The sequence below is a fragment of the Astatotilapia calliptera genome, chromosome 14, assembly GCF_964374335.1.
Source record: "Astatotilapia calliptera chromosome 14, fAstCal68.1, whole genome shotgun sequence".
Lineage (NCBI taxonomy): Eukaryota > Metazoa > Chordata > Actinopteri > Cichliformes > Cichlidae > Astatotilapia > Astatotilapia calliptera.
In genome coordinates, this window is record NC_137435.1 from 27,423,096 (window position 1) to 27,439,474 (window position 16,379).

Here is a 16,379-nt window from a genome sequence, read left to right on the forward strand (position 1 = left end):
CTTTATTTTGCAATGTTATGATCGCCTATTTTTTACAGATGAGACACCACTTTGCATCACTCTGTTTGAGTCAGAACACATGATGTGTCGCACATGAACAAGTATCAAATAGCCTAGTATGTTCATTAATCAACTGTGATAAATCAAATATACATATAAAATATTGCAAGTTTTAAACTATTTGATTTACTAACTAACTTACTGTTAAATCTCCAAAAATATATATTTCTTGTTGCATAAAGAAAAGCTAATTAATTAATAAACATTATACAAATGTATGTCAGATACAGATTTTTGTCTTCCGTAATAATAAAACTATGAAAGCTAAAGTGCAGTAAATGAAGGCTTCTTTTTTGGAAACAGCTGTATTGGTTGAACTTTAATGAGGAGGCCTGCAGCTATAAGTGATATGTCAAGCAAATCTAAAGGAGACACAGGTCACACACATATGGAAGCGCTGCATAATTATTGTATGCCCATAAACCTATTTTTGTTTGACATTTTAAATGGGTCCATTTTGCACAAAGATCATGTTCTCACTTCTTTCTGGCATTTTGCACGCAAGTATCTGGGGGGTCCTTCTGAACTTTTCTAGCCAAAGCCACCATCAGTAAGCTTGGTGGAGTTTTGTCTTTGTCAGGCAACAAACAGGCAATATGGGTTTTGTCCAAATTTGTACGAGAAAAAGTCTTGTTCAAATTGAAGATCTTGCTTAGGAACCATTCCAATAGATCACCTAAAACTTTGAATCAAATTCTTGAGATGATCTAAAAATCGAAAAAAGTGCTAATACCAAAAGCTTGTCAGTCGTTGTTGCTATCTTCAAGTGAATTGCTACCATGTGAACTGTGGACACTATGCTCGCACATACTGATTTTATTGGGGGATAAAAACCTGAAAACTCTTTACAAAAAATTCCACTGTAGTGATATTTTGATGACAAACTCAACACTGCTGCTGTGAAACTCAAGTATAGGGAAGAGAGCCACTGGAAGCAAAATGCGATTGCCAACACAGATATAAAGTTGAACCATGAAATGAGAGAAGCATGAAAGTGGAGACATGAGCAAATGATGTAGTGAAGTATGTGGTATGGGTGAAACACCCACCCCGTGACTGACTCGGAGACCTTCTTGAGCAAAGGCTGACTCAGCCGTTCTGTGCTGGGCGCATGTGTGTGTGTGCATCTATGTGGCAGCAGACATCACCCAGTACCCCTCACCCCCACTCGCTATCCCCTCCTTCTCTCGCTCGCTCTCTCTTCACCTCTACCTCTGCAGTACCTCATTTCTCCCTGTGCCGGCACGGGAAACACGCATACTTTCTGCTTTTCTGCCTGCTGGCTCTCCTCCAGCATCCTTCTGTGCCTCTTGTGTGTTCTCCTCCCCCTCCAGCCTATGTCTCCCTCCCACCCATGGGGTTTGTTGGCCAGCCTGGTTACCTGACTATTCCTGCTGCTGTTAAAGGAGTGGAGCGGTCTGACACAACGCTGCTACCCTGGTGCCGCTCTGCCTCGCTACTCCTCTATGCCTTTCGCCTCACACTCTGCTTTGCTGGATAATTACCACTGTGTCTGCCAGAGACAGCGACAGAGGACAGGAGAGGAGGGAGGCAAAGAAACAGAGAGGCTGCACTCTTTGTTCAACTGCTGCATTCTTCAGTCTTTCCTTTCCTCTGCTTCCCCGGGCTGCAGGAGAGCAGTGCAAGGAACAACTTGATGTGAGAAAGCTCCCTAAAGAAATTTTATCCTTCTCTCTTTTGCGCTTCCTCATTCTGTTCATTACTGGGACAGAGTGCAGAGGAGGAGAGAAGAGGGAGGGACTGAGAGCAAGACTCTGCCTTCAGCTGCACAGCTCAGTGTCCCACCTTGGTCCAGAGGCACATAAGTCAAACACTCACAGTGACTGGCAGACAAGGAGACAGACTGACAGAGACACACATTGTATACATATAGACAGGCAGAGAAGAACAGAGACAGACAGGTGGCGTAGGTGTCATGGCGTCAGTGGACAGCACTGGTTCAAGTGTCTCTGGTCGACTGAGATCAGGGGATCTACTTCACGCTGGTCTGGCAGTTGCACTGCTGCTTGGTGAGTTACACTTATCTCTGTACCTTTAAGTGCCATGTCATTCCACTCTTTTCAAACATGTCTCTGGATGGGGCTATCCCTTTAATTGCCTATACATTTTAACTTGTTTCTGTGCCCTTTAGACCTTCTTCATTTGCTCCTTTTGCTCGCTTTTTCTTATTTATTATGTCTGAGTGGGTGGTACAGCCCTCTTACAGTAAATCAATACCTTTTTTTGGTTATTCTATATCTGCTATATCTACATCTGCTGCTCTGTCGCATCTGCTTCAGCACTCATGTTTAATCATTATCTTTCCATACCCAAACACTACAATGTATGGTGCTGTCACAGGTGATGTTTAATTGTTAAACAATCAGGCCAACAATACAAACCTTTGACTTAGATCAGTTTCATGTTGTAGGGTTGCTGCTGGACTGTTTGAGTAACTGACACTTCGCACTTTGAAATTCTACTTTAAACATAGCCTTCATATAGGAGAAACTAAAACAAATAATTAACTTTTGGTTTTCAAAGTAAAGAAAAACAAGCTATAGTTTATCTACATGCATGCCTGTGTGAACATAGCATTACTGGTAATGACGTAGTGGTGCAGTGATGATCTGTGCTTTTGCTCGTACCCTCCCTGATTTTGTTGTAGTGCCCAATAGTGCCCCCACATCCAAAAATCCCCCCCTGGCTCTCAGTTGTTTGGAAAGTTGAGCACCATTGAGTTTTATGAAAGAAAAATGGAACTAGTATGTGTCCAGTATCGCAATATTAGTGTCGTCTTTAGATAACCGACAAGTAAGATTAGAATGCATCTTATCTTTCCGCTTTTTAAAATGTGTTTTAGATAAAAAAACTAAAAAAACAAACAGCACTTTGTTGTTTCAATTTTGTTTTGTTTTATTTTTTGGCAAATATTTGGGCTTTTTATGTTTTCCAACCAAACATCAGGGGTAAATATTAAAACAAATAACTTTAGTTCAATAACACATGTAATTTTGCATTTTGGTAAAGTTATTGACTAAATTATTCAAGAGTCCATGAGTCCAGGTTAGCGGCAGCACCAAGACCAAATCATCACTTGTCCCAGTAGGGTCAAATTTGGTCATAGCATGTCCCATACTGAAAACATGCGAACACACTTCTGACTAGCTAACACAATGCAACATTAGTTCACTTTAAAGGGATTAAACAATAGTTTAGTTCTTTTGAATAGATATGATAAATATATGTACCAGAAACTTTTAACAAAATATTCATTTAAGAAAGAGGAACAAATACAGGCAATATACACACTTCATTTACATCATAGTTCGCATACACAAAAAATAGTTGTAAAGCACAATTTTACAATTATTCATCTTATACATCTTATTCATATTCATTTGTTTCTTGTTGTATTTCATTGTCAGTACACATATTTCCAAATGAAATTGTTGAGTGTTGTGGAAAGTCATACTGCACCAAATAACACTTTCTTAGTAAAATATTTTCCCAAAAATCTTGCTAAAACAGCATTGATCTGGTTGTTTTGTCTAAATTACCAGCTAAGTTCAGTGGAATTTCTCTGAAATCATTTTCTCATAAGTACATATTCTCAGACTGAATCCCACTGTCCCAGCAGACATTAGATACACCAACAGATAAGTACAGGCAAGGCTAACACAAATAAGAAAGAAGCATAAACTGTATAACAAATTATATTTTTTATCAGCAAATTCTTAAAGGATAGCCACAGCATTATAGAGCATTAACAGTCTGACTCAAGTGGTGGTGCGAGATTGGTTTACATTAAGTACCTGTAAATTTAAATAAAATAAGTTCAAATATCTTTTAACCCATAAGAGCCCGACCCATTTCCACACTCAGGAAAATTATGGGAGCAGTAAAACAGCAACATCAAGTTCAATCAACAAAATAGATTATATAAGAGGTGTCACCGTAGGTTCTTAAACATTAAAATATGTAACTCAATATCCCCAAAATACCTTCATTTTCACAAATGAATAGATTATAACTTAAATTTTAACTTAACATCATGACTCAACAACAGCCCGACAGTCCATATTCCAAGTTAGAAGAACACTTAAATTTCAATTCAAGGTCTACACTTATGAATAAATACTTTCATTTGACTATATCCTCCTGAGAACTGAGGAAAGAATCTTCCCATTGAACTATTTTTGGGATTTCCTTCCTCTTTGGAGCTAAAAGAGAGCACCGAAATGCACAAGATATCAATGGAAAGCCCAGGATGTCCTCTATTTAGTACATTAGGACTTATTATGATAGCTCAAATAAGTCACAAGATAGAGACCAAAAACAAATGTCCATTACAATGGACATAAATGGATGGGCTGGTTCTCTGGAGGATATTCTCACCTCTATTTAAGAGATCCGGTTCATCTGTTATGAAAATGTCCACCTTAAATGCATTTTATCATTGTTAACATCTTATATATTCAGGATATGGTTATTTATCTAAATTGTGTCTGTATTGGAATGCTCAACTGTTTCTCTTATGTAATCAAGTAATACCTAAATCAAGTAATGTGCAAAGTATTACAGCAATATGTCACAACAAAACCTTTTGGCAACAGAGAATGAAGAGAATGAAGGCAGTGAAGCAAAGGTCCCAATAAAAGTCAGGTGTGAAATTAAGGAAAAATGTTTAACAGTAGGTTGTTCTCATTAACATCTCCGGATCTATATGAAAGTGTCATTCAGTATTAACAGACAGAAGCTGTTATTGCAGCAGGACCACAGACAAAACTTGGAATAATGACTTTTTTGCAGAATAAAGACAATCTTCAGATATCTGTAACTTTTCAGCATGGAAGATGCAAAAGGTTGGAACAACTGTCATGCCAACTACTTTCATTTTTTCCATTTTCATTCACGCAAAATTATTCATCATCCTTTTTTGTGACGAATAAACAAAAGATACAGTAAAAAGCAAAATGATAGAGTGATCATGGAGTAACATAGTAATCATGTTAACATTTCTCCAGTACTGTGCCTGAAAATGCAGTTACTGCAGCATTGTTTGTATGAATATCACATTGCATATATTACCTGAAGTGAAAAACTGAAACTATCTTGTCCCACAATACCAGCAGCTCTGCCTATTAAGTAACTCAGCTGCTGGTGTAATTCTTTGCCCATTCACCTTGAAAAGGACATCTCACATGCCTCACCTCTCTCATATCCATTCCCCTGTTCTTTCCTTGTGACCCCTTTCCATCACTTCCTACACATTGTAACTCCTGCATTACCTACGCTTCCTTGTTCATAGTACCCCCCTCTCCCACATTTCCCATCACTTCCCTGTATATATTGCAGAATAGTGTCCTCAGTCAGTTCTCTATGGGTTCTCTTAGAAATACATTAACTTTTCAATTACTGGCCTACTTAAAAAAAGAAGAAGAAAAAAAACAGTCACCTTGACAGTCAGGCAAGGACACACACACACATACATGCACACAGACACATATGCACATACATGCACACACTCAGTTGCTTTTCAGACCTTCAGTATTACTGATATGTACACAAACACTTAAAGTAAGTGCATATATACAGTTCACATACATGCACATGCACACACATACACAGACACACACGTCACATAAAAAGATAACTGCATACATTACATAAGTGAATTGTACACTACTTCAGGATGTGAATCTGTGGGCGGTTTCAGGACAAACTGTTTAGACAAAAAAAGAGGATAGTGAAGAGAAAAGTGATGTACAAAACCATGATAGTAGAGAGCAGTAAAGCCAAGGAGGTGTCAAGTTTATTTCTAAGCATGAGGAGGGGGCACCATATAATCCATTTGGAAACGTTTTTGGAAATGGATAACATCTTTTTTTTTCTCCACTAGAGCATTTTGTTTCACAGACTATTCACTGAAAATGTGCAACTAATTACTGATAGAGATAAATGTTTGTTTTCATTGTTGCAATTACCAAAGAGTTTAAAAGATAGTTCAATGTTCAAAACCTCTAAGCCTCTTAAAGTAGAAAATACAAACACACACACACACACACACACACACACACACACAAACACAACCCCGTTCAGCTATTTTACTGAGGACCTTCATTGACATAATGCTTTCCCTAGCCCCTTACCCTAACCCTAACCATTAAAAATGAATGCCTAACCCAAACCCTTACCCTAAACCTAATCATAACCTAATTGTAAAACTGACACTAAAACCACATTTTGAGCCTCAAAATTACCTTTAAATGCCTTCAAATTTGTGAGGACCGGGTTGTGTGTCCTCACAAGTGACTGTTGGTTCTCACTAGTATAATAGAATGCAGATTTCGGTCCTCACAAAGATAGCTAGACAGGAACACACACACACACATATGTTTCCATGTTCTTATTTAGGGATTGTCTCCCCCAGGAGCAACTTCTGAAAGCAACTAAGACAGAAAGATTGAGGGATAAAAGGAGTGAAAGCAGAATTGTCCAGACTGTCCAGTGCTATAAAAAAGTAAGTCAGGCTATTAAAACAGAGCAAAAGTGGAATCAGAAAACAAACAAGTTCAAAACTAAAAATGCTTGAGCTGAAAGTGGATGAGTCAGCATAACTGAAGAGTTAAATACCAGGTGTTACAAAAAAAATCAAGAAGAGCGGGTAGGACAAAAGCATATAGATGACCAAAAAAGCAAAGCCAAACAAACTGATGCTTCCTTGATGTATAAATATTTATTTGTAAGGTAGTGCACATATTTATTATAACCAATATGTGACTTGCAGAAGGAACTCTTTTAGTTAATTTCATCTGAAAAAATAAATAAATAAATAAAATACAGACAGAGGTTTGTGTCTGTGAAGGTTCTCAGTCATCCAGGTCATCGTAGTCAAAGGAGCTTGCAAAGAAAAGCGTCTGGACTTCTTTAAGTTGCTTGAAGACGTTTCACCTCTCATCCGAGAAGCTTCTTCAGTTCTAAGGTCAAATGGTGGAGAGTCCCAGATATAAACCTAGTGGGAGTATCCCCCCACAGAGGGACAAAAGGACCCCCTGATGATCCTCTAATCGCCTGAGCCAAGGTGTGAAACTGGGTGTGGGTCCCAATCAGCCAGAGTTTCAGGTGTGTTCATTGTGAAACCTGGCCCCACTTTATCATGCGAATTCCTGAGGTCAGATGCCCCAGGATGTGAGTGGGCGTTAAGGCGTCTGGGAAGGGATCTCAAAACTGGATTATAGATGGCAGAGAGTTGGTGTCGTAAACCCCCGCCTCTGTTCAAAGATGGTCGCTCACAGTGGACATAGATGGCTTCTTTCACTCCTCTTTCACTCACTCCTCTTTGGTTTGAAAGAGGAGTGAAAGAAGCCATCTATGTCCACTGTGAGCGACCATCTTTGAACAGAGGCGGGGGTTTACGACACCAACTCTCTGCCATCTATAATCCAGTTTTGAGATCCCTTCCCAGACGCCTTAACGCCCACTCACATCCTGGGCCATCTGACCTCAGGAATTCGCATGATAAGGTGGGGCCAGGTTTCACAATGAACACACCCGAAACTCTGGCTGATTGGGACCCACACCCAGTTTCACACCTTGGCTCAGGCGATTAGAGGATCATCAGGGGGTCCTTTTGTCCCTCTGTGGGGGGTTACTCCCACTAGGTTTATATCTGGGACTCTCCACCATTTGACCTTAGAACTGAAGAAGCTTCTCGGATGAGAGGTGAAACGTCTTCAAGCAACTTAAAGAAGTCCAGGCGCTTTTCTTTGCAAGCTCTTTTGACCACAGACAGAGGTTTATTTTTGTCTATGTATTTGCACTACTGGAACCCAATACTCTTCAGTGGGAGTTCCACCCACACTTACAATCCCTTGCTTGTATCATTAACCCTAAACGCTTACTTCAGCAATATCTTTCTTTTTATTTATATCATTTTACAAAAGCAGCTGATAAAAAAACAGAAAGAATGACAATTCAAATACTGAGTGTTTTTCCCAGTACGAATTAAAAGTTTCAGCTCCAGTAAGTCTTACTTGAAACAATCTTCTTACAACACTATTACTTTTTTTCTGAAAATGTTTTATTAGTTCTAGCCATACACAGCAAATCACCATTAATATACTTAACTCATTCACTGCCAGCCATTGGCAGTGAATGAGTTAAACCCATTGACTCATACACTGCAATTGACGGCTATAGACGTCAATGGCAGTGAATGAGTTAATATAATACAAAATAAGTTGTGCTGTCTGTTGAATGAGTTCTATCCAAGTAACTTTTTCTATGTATATTAAGAAAAGGTTATTTCACATTAATTGTATTTTTTTGTTTCATTAACCAGCCCCAGTGCCAGTGTTGTGATGGTAACAATACAGCTGAAAAGCAACTTTGTATCAATATTTCTGCTGTTGAATTTTTTTCCTCCAAATCACATTAATACATTTTCTGATTTCTTTAACATTTGAATTGAAAAATGGTAAATGACAATGTGTGCCTAGAACACGTGATTTCAAGTAGTAAAATGATTTCATCCATATCCAGTAATATGAGGACTCAAGTGTTTGAGATTCTTGTGCTAACGCAGATTTATTCAAAGCATTCCAGAGCAGGTGATGCAAAATTCTTTTAAGCAAGTATACATACATGTCTATGTCTATGTGTCCTCAGCAGAGGCATACATGTACTCTAACCTTGTCTGTACCTTGTCCAAGTGAAATGTGATCCTGAGCAGGTCAATGGGGAAGAGAGTATTTATAAATAGACCCCAAGTGTGTGAGAGAGAAACCAGAGCAACAATCTGAGAATTACACCAGCTGTCATTGCAAAACCCACATAACATGCCTGGCCATGTGAATTTAAGTCGCATGACTCTTATACTCTATTCATAAATTGGATTAGTTGGGTCTTGAAAAAATCAAAGGTTTTGATTGCTTAATTAGTTTGACCTGATGAACTAGAGAACAAATCTTTTCTCTTTAGAAATGGTACCAAAATTCTATGTTTCTTTTTTTTTTTTTTTACATTTTTTTTTTTAACATTAAGACCAATAAAAGAGAGAGGTTTTACATAGAGGACATCATACAGTATAAATGTCATTTGGTAAAATTGTCAGTTGCTTCTGCAAAGTTGCATTTAGAACCTAACCTAATTTTTCAAAGCCTAAAGTTCGCCATAAAGTCCATAAAGTACACAAAAAAAGTAATCAGGGAGCATGTGGTCATTTTTTTCCCTGTGACAGCAATTTTAAATATATTAGGTTTAGACTCCATATTAAGATTTTTATTCACAATTTAATTTTAAAAGAAGAGAGACAGAATAGTGTTGCCTACTTGGCCACATTCTACTTTTACTTAAGTTATATCATAATGAATTCATACATAATTAAGTCTCAATAAACTGATGCCACAACAAATATTGCAAATATCAAACAAACACAAAACTCTGTACTATCTTTTACTTTTTTATTTTCATTTTGCCTTATATAATTGTGTTTTTATTGCTTTTCAAAAACCGTTTTCTATCCTTTTCTAAAAACTTTTTAACTTTTCCTTTCTCCCTTGGTTTAGGCGTATGGACTGTTGGTGGACTGGAAGTTTCCACAGGTAAAGTGTCTTCAATCGAAGCAATGAATGGCTCCACGGTTTTGTTGCCCTGCACTTACTCTTCATGTATTGGCATCGAAAATCTCTACTTCAACTGGCAATATAATGACAATGGAACTCTCATAAAGGTACGTGCACACAACCACAACACCAACAGGGATACAAAAAAGCATAAAAATAGTGATTCCTGACATTTTCATATGTTTCGTGTCTCATCGCATAAACAGTCAGTGAGTGTATGCTGTTGTATTTCTGAAGGCATGGGGATACAGTTTTGTTCATAAGTATTTTGATGAACAGATAGTTCTTGTAATTTTGCCTTTGTTAACTATCACATGTGATTGTTTTTTTTTTTTTTTAGTACAGCCTGTATTAACTGTTTAGGAAATGCAGCCATTTTTTAATACACAGGATCTGCTTGTATTATTTGAAAAGCCTCTGTAGGTTATGACGGCCTGAAGTCTAAAATTCACGAACATCACCAAATGCTGTGTTTCCTCCCTTGAGATGCCAGGCCTTTACTGCAGTCACCTTCAGCTGCTGCTTGTTTGTGGGTCTCTCTGCCTAGAGGTCTGCCTTCCGCAGTGTTGGAAAGGTTACTTTTAAAATGTATTCCACTACAAATTACAGAATACATGCCCCAAAATGTAGTTTTTAACGTATTCCGTTAAGCTACTCAGTGTGAGTAACATATTCTGAATACTTTGGATTACTTAATATATTGTCGTGTTTTTTTACAACTACGTGAATGTACTATTGCTGTGTGATTTATTACTATTACTGAAGGCTTCCTGCCACCAAAATCACATTGTTAGCTTGCGTTAGCTGAGGTTAGTTCATAGACTGCTTTCAGAATTGCACATGATTATTTGCAGCTCGCAGGTTGTTAATGTTTAAGCAGGTCTAACAATCTGCAGTCTATGAACTAACTTAGGCTAACGCCAGCTAACAATGTTAGTTCGGTGGCGAGTAGCATCCAGTAATAGTAACAAATCACTCAGCAATAGTACATCAGAGATACTGAAGTGGCACATAACCCAGGTAGCTACCACAACTAAAACAAGGTAGCTGCAGTAGGCTAACATTCATTGTTAAAAAAGAACTTATTTCCAGATGTTTGTTTAGGTTGGAGTCTTTTGACGCTGCGAGCAGCTTGGTTGCTGGCAAACAGTGTTTGCATGGCATGGTCAAATTCACCCATCCCTTTCTTCTTTAAATATGAAGTGGTGTCGGAATTTCAAAGTAAGAAATCCATTCCTGCTCGTACTCTGCTGGCTCTGTTGTGCTGTCGCTGGGTCCATTGTGTAACTGACACCACCAATGTTAATGGGACGCTTACATTGGAGCCTCTTATTTCGTGTCTTGTTTGGGTTTCTGGCTATGTGTGGAGTTACCAAAATTGGAGAGGTGATAGTCTAAGAAAAGACCGTTGTGTAATCCAGTTATTTCAACAAAGTAACTATATTCTAATTATCACCGTTTTAAACGGTAACTGCAAGGGAATACAGTTGCTCATATTTTGTATTTTAAATACGTAACACCAGTTCATGTATTCCGTTACTCCCCAACACTGGACTTCTAAACTCTACTGAAAAGAATGCTCTGGTGGAAAGCATGTTCTGATATCATGTGACTCACTTGGTCATTTAATTAAATCCTGTTTCTTTGTCTTGAGAGGCTCTTTGGTTGCTTGTGCAGCATACATTGGGTGATTAACGATTTGCACTTTGTGCTGCCCAATAAATTTTTCAACATTTGTCAGGATCTGAGGAGCAATTGTAGCCCTGTACATTTCAGAATTCATCCAGCCACTGACAGCAGTCACGTGATCCGTAAACACAAGTGAATGAGTTCTGTTGCAAACCATACATACCTATGCCATTATATTGGCTTCACCACGCTTCAGATCATTATTTTTTCTTTTTTTTTTTCTATCTTTAACCATTGGTTTGCATCTTGTTGTAAATGCTCTGTATTTCCATTAATCAAGACATCTGTTGATTGTAGACTTTGACAATGATGTAGCTACCTCCACAGTGTTGCTGACTTTGTTAGAAGTTGTGAAGGAACTTTTTTCTTGACCAAAGAAAGAATTCTATGATCATTCACTTCACAGGTGTCTCCACAGGTTTCCCTGGCCTTTAAGTCTTGCTGAGCTGCCCGGTTCATTCCATCTTTTGATCAATGTGCCAAATAGCTGATTTGGCCACGTTTTTTTTTTTTAGCTTGATTATGGCATAACTACATGTTCTTTCAGACAGCTACCAAATACAAGTTCAAGTCCAGATCACAATTTCCTTAATATTTAAGAAAGTGTCAAGGGACCCTTTACCTGGCCATAAAACTGCTTGTCAATTATTTTTGAGTCTCTAAAAATGGGGAACTATATATAAAAATGCCCAAACAGGTAATAAAACACTTTTGTTAAACCCCTTGAATTAAAGTCTTTGGTTTTCAGTGTGATGTGGTGGTGTACAAAGGCAAAATTACAACACAGTGTGTCATCATCCCAATGCTGTGTAGCTGACACCCAATACTGTGTATCTAAGGAAATATCTTGTGTGTAGTTATGTGAAGCGTTGATCCCTATGGAGGGTGTGGAGCCGAAGGTCCGTGTGTCCCATGAGCGTGTTGAGTTTGTCGGCTCCTCAAAGAGTAACAACATTTCGATCTTGCTATGGAATATCACCTTTGAAGATGAAGGAGAGTACATCTGTTTTGCCAGGAATCCAAAAGAGAAGAACCGCAACCACAGTGCTATCTTCACTCTTATAGTGGTGGATCAAAGTATGTAAAAGTTGCACAAACACCTGGCATACAAAAATAGAGCTTTATCTGACTTGCTGACTGAAAGTGTTTATAAAGTACATATACAAGTACATATATGCTACTAGCATCTAGTTTCAATCTTGTTAGAGCTCTAAGTCAGTTTTTACATACTCTGTATACTTGTTTGTCCTCACAAAGTCACTCTCTCTCTCTCTCTCTCTCTTTCTCTCTCTACCTTTTCAGTGAAGGAAGTTGACAACACTTTGACAATCATTATTGTCTCAGCGTTGGGTGGAGTCATAGGCTTAGTTATCATTGTCATGGTGATAAAGGCTGTTGTTGTTCACTTCCTGCAGAAGGATGATGAGAAAAAGTGAGTAGATCATTGACTATCTTATAAGGACATTTAGAACAAATCAACAATACTGATTATAGATAATCTTTTTATCATATATATTTGGGTCAGCTACAGTCAAACAGCCAAAAACTGTGTATTGCTGGCAAAAAGAAATTTGGTCTATTATATGCTAGTTTTATAACTGTTTCTACAAATTTAACATCTTGTGAAATAGGGTGTAAACATTTGTGAAGTTTTCACCATTAATGAAAAAAAATTCCAGCTTTTAAGGAACCATTGAATTTTTTTTCCTGATATGGTTTTTATTCATATATTTTTATTCATATACATATGTTACAAGTCCTATGATGTCATTGACTTTTGCAGATACTATAGCCTGCAACACGCAGCTCAAAACGAAATGTACAGAAGTTATGAATAATTAAGTGTGGTGAAGTACTGTTTATATTTCCTGTTTAATCACACAAGTAATGCACTGTTACGGCAACACAATTTTTCAGACAAGACATACTGACATGAAGAATAAGTCAAGTGATCTTTATACATACATGTCGTAAATAATATTTTTATGTACTACAAATATTTTTAAAATGTGCAAGTCTTATTTGATTTCTAAAAAGTATAACAAAAAGTTTGAATGTTGGAAATAAAAATGAAAGAAATTGCTTGTCATACTCCAGTTTGCAAAAGAAGTAGAATTATTAGCTTTCTGTTATCTTTTTTATTGACATAAAAAGTGCATCTAGCAGTGAAAATCTGATATTAGAGGAAATTCAAATGTGTTACATCATAATTTCAAGAGTATTTGCTTTCATATAACAAATGAACAATTTATATTCGATGAATACAACTAAAATCATTGTAACCTTTATCACTAGGTCTAATGTCATATCATCAACACCAGTTCATATAAAACTACATTATTTACTGAAAAATAATTTTGTGTCACAAAGATTTACCCTGTTGTTTGACTGTGGCTGACCCAGGCACTCATTTGGCCATGTTAATAGATTTTTTTGTATTTTTCTAATTAAAATATCTGATGTAATCAGTAATGGTTTTATGCTGACAATATAGGTCAAATTGTCTCAGAACAAAGTGGGCAATTATTATGAATCTGTTATATTATATAATAACGAAATAATGTCACCCATATTCTATGTTTCCAAAACAAAATTATTATTTGAAGCTCATTGGGTTAAGTTTTTTTAAAACCCCTGCAATTTATATGGCACATGGCCCTTATCGCTTGTATTTGTCTCCTTTTATAGGTGTTCAATATAACCTTTGTTTCTCTTATCTCTACAGTAAAGAGTGCCTAGTGAGCTCCTCAGGGAATGACAACACAGAAAATGGTCTTTCAGGAGCCAAAACTGAAAACAAAGGGACACCAAAGGCTTGAACAAAATGTTAAGTATGCCTACATGTTTGTATATATGTTAGACAAATGTACACACTCAGCGAAAAATCAATTATCTTACTAGCGGCTAACAAAAACAACTTGTAAAAATGTCTATTTTAAATCATGCTTGAGATTTGGGAAGTGTGAAGTGTGCATAGGCCTGGATCTCTCTCACTTACCATGGTAGCCCATTTGTTCCACTGTACAGCTTCTGCTCCACTTTCTTCACATTGCAATCTCCAATTTATGCAGTTGATGTGTTATTTTTTTCTATGTACTTTCTTACTATCTAATAACATTCACACTACGTTAAAGCAAAAACGCATCACAAGGCCGAAATCTTTTTTATACACCCAATGTCAGTATTCAGTTTCCAGTCCAAAACATGCTTTACAGTATCAGCTGAGAAGCTACAATATGTTGGATTCTTAGTCTGGAACTCTACAACTCCAAGTGAAACTTGGACTTAGATATACTCAACCAGTGGGAACAAATATCTTTGATGCCATGTTGAACTGCCATAATGAAAAACTGCCAGGATGTCAGTCGAAGAACAGCACAACACTGCTCAAATTCTTTCCCTTAGCTCTCAAATGATATAAACGCACCTGGATGAAAATAAGCCAGGTGGTAACTGACTAGAAGTTTGGTTATAAAGAAAAGATAAAATTTTTTAGTCCCAATCACATAAATTGTTTATAAATAAAATAGGAAGTTTTACATTTTAAACACTGACTGTAAAATTTGTATTTTGCCATTTTAAACACTGGGCGCTGTTTTACTGATTAACTGTGTTTGAAAGGTAACGAGTAAATCCCAACTGTTTCCAAAGGATCTTTCTGACATTAACCTCTGAAATGCCAATTTTCATGTGACTTCTGGGTTCAGATTAGACACACTGCTGGTTTGTTTGGGCCAAAGATTTTCTGTGAAATGCTGGTTAGCAGGGACTAACAAATGGGCTTACCTTAGGTGAATAAAAGATCCAGTTCTGCACAGGTTTTATTGTTTTGCTTTAGATAAACACAGGTGCCTGTTCTGCTTCTGCTCCCTTGGCTGGTGAGAAGAACTTACATAAAAAAAAGAAGAACCCTAACCACCATCAAAGACAATCCCCAGACCCAGCTCCCTATTGAAAGGAATGAACTTAATCATGCTGCTTCTGACTAATAACCAATGCATTTTGAGCATGTGCACATTTTATATAGCTTCGTATAAGATTATATATTACACCATAATACAGGAACATTTCTGTGTGTCTCTGTTTGGTCCCCTCCACGCTGGCCAGAACTGCGGGAAGCTCTGTCAATGCTCATCTCAACACTGCTGCAACTGTTTAACACCTTTTTAGCCACGTCAGGGTTATTGAAAAATAACTTTTAGAATATTGGCCGACAAGTTTACTGTAGAAAAATTAATAAATGAAAGAAAGTTTACACTTATTGAAAAAGTGAGAACATTTCAGCAGCTCTGTTTAAGTGAAAGAATTGAAAAGCCCTGCCAGAGGAGTTTGAGAAGCTGCTTGATGGCTTATTAGCCGGATATCCTTATAAGCACATGCAGCTCAAAATGCTAATTTCCAAATTTACATGTGGATTCAATGAAATACATATAACTCAAAGGAAACTTGCCAAACCCATCAAGAATATACAAGTCCAGTAATATAGCCTTGGTAGTGCAGGTAGCATTGTCTTGGGGCAGCTCACTGCAAAAGAATGTAAATACTGCTGGGCAGTCAAATATTGCCCAAAATGTATGTTTTCATTCAGTACAAAAAATATATCAAAGAAATATTAATATTATTCTGAATTGAATGTGTGTGAATGCCCCTCAAGGGCAGTCATAAGTGCTTGTTGGTCAGCTACATTATTTTGTGTACATCTACAACTGGCCAAAACTGAGCATGTTATAGAGTTTAAACTGATAAAATTACTACTTGACTGTATTTAAAACCCTGACCATTGAAGATTTTAAACTTTTTGTTCAGACTTCACAAACAGCCCCAGTGTTGATCTTAGCTGTTTAAAAGGGACGTCGGTTGATGTTGCTGAGAGTAAATTGAGCAATTTTAAATTAAAAAATGTTTAAGTAAATGCTTAAATGTGCACAATATAAACACCAGTACATATTTCTTTCAAGAAACGCCGAATTGGAAAATGTAACAAAATCTTCATAAATTCACATT

The 16,379-nt window shown here is 37.3% G+C and overlaps 1 protein-coding gene across 1 annotated transcript; it reads left to right on the forward strand.

The window, feature by feature from the left end:
* The first annotated feature begins 1,447 nt into the window (after positions 1 to 1,447).
* scn4ba (sodium channel, voltage-gated, type IV, beta a) lies at positions 1,448 to 15,311 on the forward strand. The gene is made up of 5 exons (XM_026192888.2): positions 1,448 to 2,090; positions 9,630 to 9,793; positions 12,233 to 12,452; positions 12,678 to 12,807; positions 14,101 to 15,311. Exons 1-5 carry the CDS (start codon positions 1,997 to 1,999, stop codon positions 14,192 to 14,194), a joined length of 702 nt encoding a protein of 233 aa, XP_026048673.1. The 5' UTR covers positions 1,448 to 1,996; the 3' UTR covers positions 14,195 to 15,311.
* The last annotated feature ends 1,068 nt before the right edge of the window (positions 15,312 to 16,379 follow it).